Source organism: Prunus mume, linkage group LG6 (genome assembly GCF_029339155.1).
Source record: "Prunus mume cultivar Tortuosa linkage group LG6, ASM2933915v1, whole genome shotgun sequence".
In the NCBI taxonomy this organism is placed as follows: domain Eukaryota; kingdom Viridiplantae; phylum Streptophyta; class Magnoliopsida; order Rosales; family Rosaceae; genus Prunus; species Prunus mume.
The window spans coordinates 21,801,509-21,814,160 of NC_142703.1; the positions used below are offsets into that span (position 1 = coordinate 21,801,509).

Consider the following 12,652-nt stretch of genomic DNA (forward strand, 5'->3'; position numbering starts at 1 on the left):
CCGTTGGATGAAAAGTTCAGCCTATAACGGTAAGTTTTCCTACGGTGCAGATGGCCGGTGATCTGGCGATTTGCTTTTTGTCTTTTTCTTCGGCAAGTACAGATTATGATTTTAAAGCAACCGAATCGTCTCTTTCATGAAATTGGAGTCAATATATTTCCGTAGTTTCAGGAACATGGGAGAAAAGAAAATCAGTCTCTTTTTGTTTTTTTCTCTTTGGGCTGTGGGCCGAAGCCCACAACGGAAACTAACTTCACATCATTATGGGCCAAGAAATGAAAGAGAGAAGCCCACGACTAATTAAAAGGACTTTAGGTTAAATGACGTGTCAAGGCCCATATCTGCTAAAATGGCCTACAAATGCAAATGTAAGGATCCAAAACATCACGACAACATATATCGGGATGTATATGAGCACCTAGGCTTTCTTTCCTCATTAGCCGATTTTTTATTGGAATTTTTTTTAACATGTGGGCTCTTAACAATTAGTATACAAGTCTAGTTTTACCAATTGGGCCAAAACTCCATGAAATGAGAACCTATAGGCTTATCTTTTCTCAATATAGTCGCTCGAAATTTATATATATAAAACAAAATACAGAGAATGAAACATTCAAACTACCAAAAAATGTATTTGGTTAATTCAAACATTAAGAATTGAAATTATTAATTAAATGAGGATAATATGGTAAATTCACATTTTTTCATATAAAAAATAAAACAAAAACAAAATCAAATAATAGGTCATACTTTTATGGAACATAACTACCTATGTTATCTTTTCTTAATTCTAAAAATAAAATAAAAAATAAAAAACCCGTGTGCCAGGGGGCTAGTTGAAATTATTTCTCTTCTCTTACCAACTTCTAACTGAATGACTTAAAGTAAACTAGCCTCTCCGCACGCATTTCCACGCCTGCGAGAGATTTTTTTATAAAAAATTTATTTTATTTTAGAATTAAAAAAGATAATGGGTAGTTGTGTTCTATAAAAATAGGATTCATTATCTGATTTTTCTTTTAATTTTAATTTTTTTAATATGAAAAAGTGTGAATTTACCATATTATCCTCATTTAATTAATAATTTTAATTCTTAATGTTTGAATTAACCAATGACATTTTCTAGTATTTTGAATGTTTCATCATTCTTTGCCTTTTGCTTTATATATATAGATGAATTAGTAAGTTATTGAGTTAATACGACACTATCTACTCATTTGGGCCAATTGGTCACAATGTGGTTTCACTAAGTGAATCGTTTGGTTTTTAGATCCTTATTTTAACAATCATTGTGCAAAAAAAAAAAAAAAAGTCTAATGGAAAAACCTATAGCCATCTAATTGTGATCAACTATATAGACAAATACAATATTTACAATAAAATAATGAAAATAATCACCATGATCTATTAAAATGGTTAGAGGGTTTCAAGTTCTCTGATTTGTTTTAAGGTATAACTGAAATATCCAAATCATGAACGTTTAATGTTGTATTAACTTACTAATGATTTCCCAAAAGCCCAAAACCGAAAAAAATGTCTCTCTTTATGTTCAGCGGAAAACAAACAATGTTTGCCAACACCTCAATGACTCGGTCTCGATTGTTTTTAGGAAACAAAAACAGAGAAACAAAAGTAGAGGGTCATAGTCAAGAAAGGCGTGCGCGAAGACGAGTAGGAGGAAAACTTTGGTTTGGGCTTTTGCAACCTCCACGTCGTCGAAGGAGTGTCGTGTTATCCAACAACGAGCGTTTTGACCCTCATTTCTCAGTGGATAGGGACACAGACAGAAGAAGAATCTCCCCGACCTTCCTTTCAATTTCTTGCTCTGTGCTTGCGTGGGTGGCGGCACATGCGTTTTCTCCACTTCTCATCCTTCATTGTCGTAATCCCATTGTTGCATTGCATCACCTGCCTGTGACTCTACACATAACGTGTACCCCAATTACAAGGAAGATCTTCTTTGAATCTTAAGATTAAAAAAAGTCAAAACGTAAAACGATAAACAACTAAAATAGAAAAATCACTAAACCAAATTATTGCAGCTATAGCCTATAGATGGTATCTCAGTATCCTTTTAATTTAAGAATAAATATAATTATGAATTAAGTTTATGAAAAGGTATTTATATTGACAGTAAATTAACTTTAGTTCAGAAAATTTAAAAGTACAAATGAATTCATAAATGATGAAATTAAAATGACGGAAATTAATGTTCTAGAATTTGTAAAGTTTCTTGTTTTGGTAATGAATTTATATACGAAATGTAACCTTTATTTGTAAAGGTTTTTTTTTAATTTCAAATATTTAAACTCAATCTCTCTTGAAATTTTATAAATGACAACTTTTTAGATTGAATTTAAAGTTGGGATTTATGACCTCCAAATTCCTTTTTTTTTTCCCACGCGGAATTTCTAAATTTATATATTTTTTTTAAATCTAAACACAGGAATTGGTTTGTGTTAATTTAGGTGGGGTATATTCAATTAGGATTCTAGAGCATTTAAAAATATTTTAAAAATTCGAGTGTATTCAATTTGGATTTATACAAACTTTAAAAGAGGTTTTACAAGTCTGGGTGTATTCAATTCAGACTTGTATGAACTTTTAAAAAGTTTATATAAATATGGGTGTAGTATTATAAAAAAAAAGTTGAATAAAGTCTAAGGTGTATTCAAAAAGTCATATATTTGGAAGGATTTCATTAAGTGGTAAATTTTAGTAGGTTTTAAGGTGAGAGTTATAAATAACAAAGACTATAATAAATCCAACCTCCCACCCAAGTATTTCATCAGACACTAGTTTTTCTCTCTACATACGCCCTGATTTTTCTCACTATAAAAGACGAACAGTCTTCCTCCATATGTGAAGGTACACTCCCTATTTTCTCTTTGATCAATACTTCACCTTCCATGGCATGATGATCGTGGCCATTACTCTGCTGTAGTTTCATCCGCCTTCTTTCCATTATGGAACGTTATTTCAAGATTTATCATTCCCAAAACAGTAAGTGCCACCATGTGGCAAAAAGTGTTGACTAGAAACCCCATTTTATGTTTTTCTGTTTGTGTTTGCAAAAACAGTAAGTGCCCTCATATTGCAAATAGTGTTGGTACAAATCATATATTAGAACATCTAAGCATCAATGCAGAAATTTTCTCATCCCTCATTACAACTTTTAGAATATATACATGTGGACACTATGTATATGCTATGAACCGTCCTGCTGCATGATGTAGTGCTTCATTTGGGTAAGGATGCCGAAGTTAGCATTCGTTTAAAAAAAATATATATGTTAAAGAAATTATAGAAGTCTAGAATAAAAGCCATACAAATCTTAAGGAAGTTCATAAAAAATTATATAGAAGTCTTCTGAAAGTCTATACGAAATCTAAAAGTTCCACCAAGTTCCATGAAATCTAGCACTTAAACAAATTTTTTTAAACACTCTAGAATCCTAATTGACTTTTGTCAAAGTCTCAAGTTTATTTCTCTTATCCAAACGCACTGTAAAGGAGATTTGTGAAAACAATTTGAAACCTCAAGGAATGTTAATGTAATTTCTGAACACCAAAAATCTCACGGATGTCAGTGTAAATAACTCTTCGTGAAATTGGTGGGATGTATATGCAACAATGACATGCATGCTTACGTTTTATAATCATTTAAGCTTCAGCTAAATAAAATTGACGAATTTAGCCTAAATGAAAAATGGCAACTTACCACAATGGTTAAGTTGCCAACAAGGTCTAACCTAGTGGAAAAATTGTAACTTCTAGGGTAGTGATCTCATGTTTGAAGTAAATAATACCTTGGCAATATGTGTGTGAGAAAAAAACAAAAACAAAAAAACCCCCTCCCCCTACCTAACTTTGGAAAAAAAAAAAAAAAACAAAGGGGGACTGATTCCACATGGGGAAAGAAAGGAGTCGGGCTAAATAGCGTAGATAAGATTTTTCAAGTTAGGCTTTTTTGAAAGAAAATGCCTTTTGTTGTTGTCGCGTCTTAGGGTCTTATCGGCTTTGAGGCTAGTGACCTTCTCCAGTCTGTGATGGAAGCAATCTCTCTCCGGTCGGTTCGACTGTTAATGGTTTAATGAATATCTCCTTAGGAGGAAAAGGCTCTTTGGCTCTTTGCAATAAGCACTGTTCAAGGAATAACCACATCCGCTGCTATATCTATTAGTCCCAGAATTTAGACCCGATTTGCATTTGAGTATCTCAATTTCCAAAATAGTTCCTATGGTCCTTCAATTTCAGTTTCGTTAGGACAAATAGTCCTGCCGTTAATTTTGTTAAATTTTCTGCTAAATGCAAGGGCAAAATGGTATTTTTGTATCATAATTGATTAAAATATGAATAAAAATTTTAAAAACTAAAATATTAAAATTAAACTCTCTCTCCCCTCCTCTATCCCGATTCCTAATCCCCCAAATTTAATTTTAATTTTAATTTTTGTTGGTTTTTTATTTGATTTAAAGATATGATTATTTATTTATTTTTTTGGTTTTAATATAAAAATACCATTTTGCCCCTACATTTAATAGAAAAAGTTAACAAAATTGACAGCATGATCATTTGTCCTAACAAAAGTGAAGTTAAAGGACCACGGGAACCATTTTGGAAATTGAGGTAATCAAATGCAAATTGGGTTTAAGTTCAGGGACTAATAAAATGATTAACTCAAAAAAAAAAAAAAACTATGTACAATTGAAAGAAAAAAAGAATAAAAAATTGTAATTTAATGTGCTTTAAACTACTACGCATGAAGATGAAAAATCAGAAATTATTTGAAAAACTCTCTACCAGACTCCTAGCTAGAAAGAACCCAACAAACAACAAAAGTCTAGAAAGCACAATCAAAAACCATTTTGGCAATGTCATCTAAATTTAGGACCTTCTTCCGTTTTTCTCTTTGGGCTTTCTTTTTGATAATGATCTCCCTTAATTTTTCAAAACGTGCCAATTTACCCCTTACAATCAAATTTGTCAAATTCATGTTAAATTGAGGATTGCTTTCATCCATTCCGGGGGCATTGTTAATAGAAAACTACAAGAAATTTTGACAAGTTTGATGGTATGGGCAAATTGGTCGGAAGAAAGTCATAAGTTCAAGGTCAATGTTAAAATTTTTCTAGTGTAATCTATATGATGACTCTCGTTTATTCTTTGAAAGGACCAAAATAAAATGTGATGATTAAGTAGTTTTGTTCTTTTCCTATGTTATATTAGTAGCATATATATGGAAGTATGCTCACTACAATTTGAAGATACAAACGAATGAGACTAACAATGTGTTAATCAAACCCAACTAAACTTTGGACCATTCAATTTAAAAGAATAGAAGAATACGTAATATTGAAAAATAACTTGACCAAAGGCCAAAGAAAAACTAACTAACTAGTCCTTGGAGTAGGTCTAGGTCTAGTCATGGGTACCAATCAACACGTATTGAGCATACCTTTGTTCCCCATTCTCCATCCCTACCCCAATGTGAAGTGAGGTAAAGTAGAGCTCAATAATAGCATCAATAATACCCTCCATGCCCCATCTTCCATACCCCATCCTTTAATTGTAGATAATATATATATTTCGCCGAAATCTAGGGGCGCACAACGGATAAAAATCTATTGATATAGTATTAGGAAAATTGTATTTATACTACTCCAACTGCTCACTCTACCATCCTTTTAATTAATTTCTAATTTTGCAGATGTGGATTATGACAGTTGGTCAAGTTACTATATCGGTTCCTTTGCATATGAGTTCGATCCCCCCTCTCCATCCATATAGTAGTTTAGAAACATTGTAAAAATATAGTCCTAATTTTACCATTAACAAAATTCTAAAAGCTGCAAGAGGTAAATTTAAATTAAAAAACCTAGCAATCCCACCTACCATGCCGTCCCCCTTTCTCTCTCTCAACCTGATTTGAACTCAACAAGTTACCCATCATTAAATCGGAAATTTTTATGTAGAAGGAAGAGAAGATAGCAAAAAGGACATGGAGAGGTGACCGGTGGAGAAGGGGTCCGAGGAAGGAGGGTGTTCTTCTTTAAATTGTTATAAAGCATTTGTTAAAGCAATTAAAAGGTCAATCTCATTATAAATTTATAGACCACAAGATGTGAGAGACGTGTATTACACGTGATGCATATGCACAAATAAGTTTCACCTATTTCAATTCCCAACAATCATGTGCATATTCTTGTTTCTTTTATTTGCATCAAATGCATCTTCTGCCTTAAAATAAGAAAAGATTTTGTGCCGTAATCTCAAATTTTTTATTTTTATTTTTTCTGTCTTCCCTATCCAAGATAACATAAACTCCCAAACAAACTGGCGGATGGGCACCACAGTGCAGTGGTTGGGCCTCCCCTTGTTAGGAGCGGTCCTAGGCTCGAGCCCCGGCATCGGCGTGTGTGTGAGCGTGTGAGTTTGTAGATATTTATCGACTCTTTTATTAGGAGAGACCTTAAAAAAATAAGATAAAAAATAAAAAATAAAACACTCCCAAACAAACTGTGGGACTTCCAGGATGGAATCCACCTTTTCTTTTAATAATTAAAAAATAAAATAAGAGAGCCCACAATATTGACCACGGAGTGACCAACTGTACATATTTAGGATAAAATAAAATAAAGAGTAAGTCATGAATTTGTGTTTGGTTCGCATTTTTGTATTTGAATTTTAAAAGTGGTTGTTTATAGCCTTTCAACTCTATTGTATTCAATTGAATTTCAAGGATCAAAATGTAAATCGAGAGTAAAATTCAGAGATTATTGGTATTAAAAACATGAAAAAAATAAAACAAAAGGGCTTGTAACTCAAGTGGTCAATAATAATTACTTATGCACTTAATGTTCTAAGTTCAATTCCCCCCTTACTCAGTATCGTTTATATATAAAAAATCTGAAAATAAAATAAATAGATGAGTTATTTTTCCAATATTATCATGCCTTTTTGAAATTTTAAATTTTAAATTTTTTTAGGGATTTTATAAATTTTTTATTATCAACGAGGAGATCAACATCTTTATTCAATTGATAAAAGAAAGTTCGTACCATGTGATGTGTTATTATTTTCTGATTGGTTGGGGACAAAGCTTCGTCACCCGCGAGTAACCAAACCTCTCCCTTCCTATATAAATCGCCATTGCTTCATAATCTGTTCCCTGTCCATCTTCCTTCGTTTTGCTTCATCTTCTTTCATCCTATAATCCAAAGAGAGCCATTTTAGTGGGAAGTTCTCAAAAGAGTCTGATTTTGGGCTTTGGCAAGGTTTCTCCAACAATCCCATGGCTTCCATCAACGTCTCATGCCCTTCTACAACTCCCCTTTCACGACCTCAGTGAGCTTTCTTTCATTTCTTCAGCTTTTTATCTGTTGTATTAATCTTCTAAGTTAAAACCCATCTGGGTTTTTGTGTTCTTGATGTTTTGTAGCTATTTTCCTTTACATCTTCTACATATATCTTGTTTGATTGAAATTTTCTCATCAAATGTGGACTTGGATTATGGCAAGATGCTAATGCTTTGCTTAATTCTTTGAACTTTTATTTATTTATGTTTTTAGCTGTATACTTCATGCTATTATTTATTTTTTCCATTGTTTACCATGTGTTTGTCATATCATATGATTTGCCTCTTAAGAACTCTTATTTGTGATTGTTGTTGTGTATGAGTAGGAATTTTCTCTAGTTGGTCAGATCCAACATTTCGATTAGTTTTAAGTGCTCAGATAATCGGAAGTTACAAAATAAAATAAAAAATTGGCAGCTTTGTTTGTCTGCTTAGGAAATAGTTTTGGACAACCTTCTTTTGAGAAAAATCAAAATTTTGACTATTTGTTGTGTCCAGCGGTTTCACTCAATTTGAAGGAAACAAAATTAGATAATATCATAAAGCTCTACCCATTTCTGATATACTGGCAAATAAAAACTTTTTCAAAGGCTTTGCTAAGATTGGTTTTGAGATATAAACTCTGAGACTGCACTTTTTGCAGAACACATATCCAAATGGGCCCTTTAAGGATTGAACGTTTCAACTGTTACGTTAATGTAATCAATTAATAGTGTAAATACAGTTGTAGTATTCATGTGTATGTTACTTTTTTTTTTTTTCTTTTCCTATCTCATAAACAAAGTAATATACTTGATGATTGTTTGGGCCATAACTCTTAGGAAACTTTAATTTATGGTAGACTTATTTTAAGGCCTGGATTATTCAACAACTGGTTCTCTTCATAAAAGATGTTCGAATACATTTTATATACTGAGAAGTTCCTATCTAGTTAATCTCTTCAACTATTTGTGTTAGCTACACAATCTACTCACACCATTTTGCTATGTTTCATGTTATCCATTCTCTACCACTATTTTCATCTCTTGGTACTTATTGGCATTCTATTTTGTGTAGGGCATGCAAAAATTTTAAATTGTTCAATGGGTTGCATACTCTGAATCTTTCTCTGTCTAATGGGAACACGTCTAGTATAGCTTCAATCCAGATGGGTAGTAAATTTTCATTCAGTAATAAGGGGGTTTCTCGAATTAGAGCTACAATGGTGTCTGAAGATGGTGACCTTGTTTATACTAACGGCAATGGTGCAGTGACAAATAGGTACTCTCATTGATGATCAGTCAGTTGGGATTGAGATACAGCCGGATGCAGTAGCATTTGGAACACTTTCAGCAGATACTGTTCCAACAACTAGTGGTTTTCCAGTTGATAATGATGAATTTGATTTGGATTGCCCCACAAAAGGATTTGCTTCCATCCCAGAGGCCATTGAAGACATTCGCCAAGGAAAGGTTGCTTATTTTATGTGCTTTTTTTCTTGTCTTATGGTGGCATGGCACTCTATGTTTGTCCACCTTTTTTGAAGTATATTTCCATGAGTAATTGAAATTACTATTGCAGATGGTAGTGGTTGTAGACGACGAGGACAGAGAAAATGAAGGAGATCTGATCATGGCAGCACAACTAGCAACACCTGAGGCTATGGCTTTTATCGTGAAGCATAGCACTGGAATAGTGTGCGTGAGCATGGATGGAAAAGATCTGGAGAGGTTGCAATTACCTCTAATGGTAACACAAAAGGATAATGATGAGAAGCTTCGAACAGCGTTCACCGTGACAGTGGTAAGTATTATTATTATTTGACATTTTATTTGAAAATTTTAACTTTTCCTTTCAATATTGTAATTTCATGACTTAATGTTGATCTCTTATTTGACATTCTAAGGCTACAACAGATTAATTCCTCATCTCAGCAGGGCAGACCTGCAATTTTAAAATTTGTGCTCTCCTATCTTATCATGAAAAAGAAAACAATGATAATACGCTAGTTCTCTTTCTGAAGAGACAGTGCTGAGACAATGCAGTTTGTGCGGAATGAATATGTTAGAAAATATGCCAATGTATCATAGGTTTGAACTTGAATGCTAAATGTACTAACATATATTAGAAAATCAATGACCACAACAGTCAGTACAATAACAAACCCATTAAAAAGCTTAAACTATCCGGTTTAGGATATTTACCTGAATTGTCCACTGACAATATTCCCAGTGGACTCAATTGCAGTGTTGTGCTTTATGGAAGGTTTTGTAAGTTAGTTGTTGATGTTTTTCATTTGCATACTTATCTAACTCTTTCTCAACTTTGATTTTGCGTTAATAACTTTTTTAGGATGCAAAAAATGGTACAACCACAGGGGTATCTGCAAGTGATAGGGCAACAACAGTTTTAGCTCTTGCTTCTAGAGATTCAAAACCTGATGATTTCAACCGCCCAGGTCATATATTTCCACTGAAGTACAGAGAGGGTGGTGTTTTGAAAAGAGCTGGACACACTGAAGCATCTGTTGATCTTGCCGTGCTAGCTGGATTGGATCCCGTTGCTGTTTTGTGTGAGGTTGTTGATGATGATGGTTCAATGGCTAGATTACCAAAGCTTCGCCAATTTGCACAGCGGGAGAATTTGAAAATTATATCCATTGCTGATTTAATAAGGTAAATTTATTGCCCACTTTTGGACAAAATTTACTGTATACTAAGTTAACTGCAGTTGCTCCATGAAAGCCTACATTTTCTCCTGCGACTTTAAATATAGCTAGAATTATTTAACCTGCAGTTTTAAATGTTTAATAGCTCGATGAAAGCCTACATTTCACCTGCGTTTTCAACGCTATATATATTTATGCAATAGCTCATAAAGAACAAACATCTTATCTCATGCTTTAACTCATCTCATAGATTCATTGATCCCTATTCTTTTTTCAGGTCAATGTATGAAATAAATATATTTATGTATCGACTATTTTCTTTTCAATTTTATACTTACCTTCCATCTTATTTGTTATGGTGTTGCATTTTCATTAAAGCATAAACGACTTAACTGATCCAGTGCTCGGACAATGGCAGGTATAGGCGGAAGAGAGACAAATTAGTTGATCGTTCTGGTGCTGCAAGGATACCTACAATGTGGGGACCATTCACAGCCCACTGTTATAGATCCATCTTAGATGGGATTGAACATATTGCAATGGTTAAGGTAAGCACTGTTTGTTAGGTTGATATTCAATCTATTTTTGAATTTGTTTATCTCAGTTACAATGTAAAACAAAGTTATTGGTTGCACTCACTCTTAATACTAGAATACTAGAGTTTTTATACCAAAAATAGTTGTGTAGCTGGTAGACAAAGTTACCTGATGACCAGAATGAAATTATGTCTGAAGCCTAGTCCAATCTGGTCCTGTTAGATCCTTCACCTGAATACGGGATCCATAATTTATTTTTCTTTTTGTTTTCAATACTATAGTAATGTTTAATTTATAACTAAGTTTATGGTATAAGCAGGGTGACATTGGGGGCGGACAAGATGTTCTAGTGAGAGTACATTCAGAATGCCTCACAGGAGATATATTTGGATCGGCCCGATGTGACTGCGGGAAACAGCTCGCACTTGCAATGCGGCAGATTGAGGCTAACGGCAGGGGTGTCCTGGTGTATCTACGTGGTCATGAAGGAAGGGGCATCGGTTTGGGTCACAAGCTTCGTGCTTATAACCTACAGGATGCTGGACGTGATACAGTTGAAGCCAATGAGGATTTGGGGTTGCCTGTTGACTCACGAGAATATGGCATTGGTGCCCAGGTACTTCCTAGTAGAAATTCTGTTTACAGGCATTTTGAAAGTAGTCTGAAATTACTGTTTCAAGTTGGTAACAAATTAACTGAGATTTCTTTATTGAGCTTTCGATTGCTCGGCAATCAGTGTTGATTCTGTCTGGCCTCTAATTACATGTGTAAGTTTTGAATATTTCGAAACAATTTATTAGCCATAGAGGTTTGGATCCCATCATAATGTTGTTTAATTAAGTATTGGTCTTTATCTTGCATGAATTCTGTTAAATTTATTGGATAGTTGAAACTCAAATTTGAAGATTTCAAAAGTTTTTAACATAGAGGAGTAGTTATGATGAATATTGACAAGTCATTTGTTCTGCAACATATAATAGATCTCGTATTGCATTCAAGAGTTGAATGAATGTTGGTTTCTACAAGTTTGAAGGAAAAACTTACTCTCAGAGACTCTCAGTTATAAGGAATTCCTACAGTAAATTAGTTGAGAAAATGCTATTTGCCTCGATGAATCTTTTTATTATTTCATAGAACAGTGAACTTTATCCTGTGACTATCTTTTTAAACCCCAAATACTTGCATATTCAAGAGTACCTTTCTCTTGGTAAAACTGAACTATTGGCTTATTCATTGCAGATACTAAGGGACCTTGGTGTTCGAACAATGAAGCTGATGACAAACAACCCTTCCAAGTATGTTGGGCTAAGGGGTTATGGTTTAACAGTTTCGGGCAGAATACCATTAGTAACTCCCATTACTAAGGAGAACAAGAGGTATTTAGAGACTAAACGTGCTAAAATGGGTCACATCTATGGGTCGGAATTTAGTGGCCCCTTGAGTAGTCTTATTATTGGCAATGGGAAACAGAATGTTGATTCCACAACTGATGTCATTTCAAGCTCATAAGCCTGGTTACCTGCCCATGCCGACACAGTTCGTCTGAGATGCGAAGCAGAGAGGTCTTGTTGTCATCCCATAGCTTATTATGATTTGATTAATTCTTTTGATTCAAGACTCAAAACTAAATTGGGAGCCTTCCTCACAAGCGTAGTACAAAATTTCATTAATTCTGTAACTGCATTGTAATGCTAGGCGCATTCTGCAGCGTTCTGCAGCATTTTTCATTTTTTCTGTTAGTTGTAACACAGGCAGACATACTATTTTGGCGACTTATGAATTTGTTAGAATTAATTTACTAAGGTCAAGGTGTAAGAATGCACTGCATTTACAAAATATAGCATTGTTGTAAAACTTCGTAATATGTATTTTTTGTTACGTTGGAAGGAATTGAATCCTCGACCAATCATCTCAGCTCTTACTACTCCATATTGGGATTGAGACGCCTTTAAGCTTCAATAGTAGGTTTAGCATATGCTTCTAACAGTATTATGTGCATACACAGGGCGGGATTAATACCTTTAATGTCTGCAATAGTCCATCCAATGGCTGTCTTGTATTCCCTCAGAAACCTCAACAATTTATCCTCAGTCTCATTCAAGTCTGCTGCAAT

General features: G+C 33.9%; 1 protein-coding gene across 1 annotated transcript; it reads left to right on the top strand.

Annotated features, from left to right (window-relative positions):
* Window positions 1-7,165: 7,165 nt before the first annotated feature.
* Window positions 7,166-12,445, top strand: GCH (GTP cyclohydrolase II). The gene is given in 8 exon segments (XM_008239069.2): window positions 7,166-7,346; window positions 8,413-8,614; window positions 8,616-8,807; window positions 8,917-9,138; window positions 9,688-10,010; window positions 10,422-10,551; window positions 10,859-11,155; window positions 11,779-12,445. Coding segments are annotated over 8 exon segments (1,689 nt in total). The 5' UTR covers window positions 7,166-7,293; the 3' UTR covers window positions 12,049-12,445.
* Window positions 12,446-12,652: the final 207 nt, after the last annotated feature.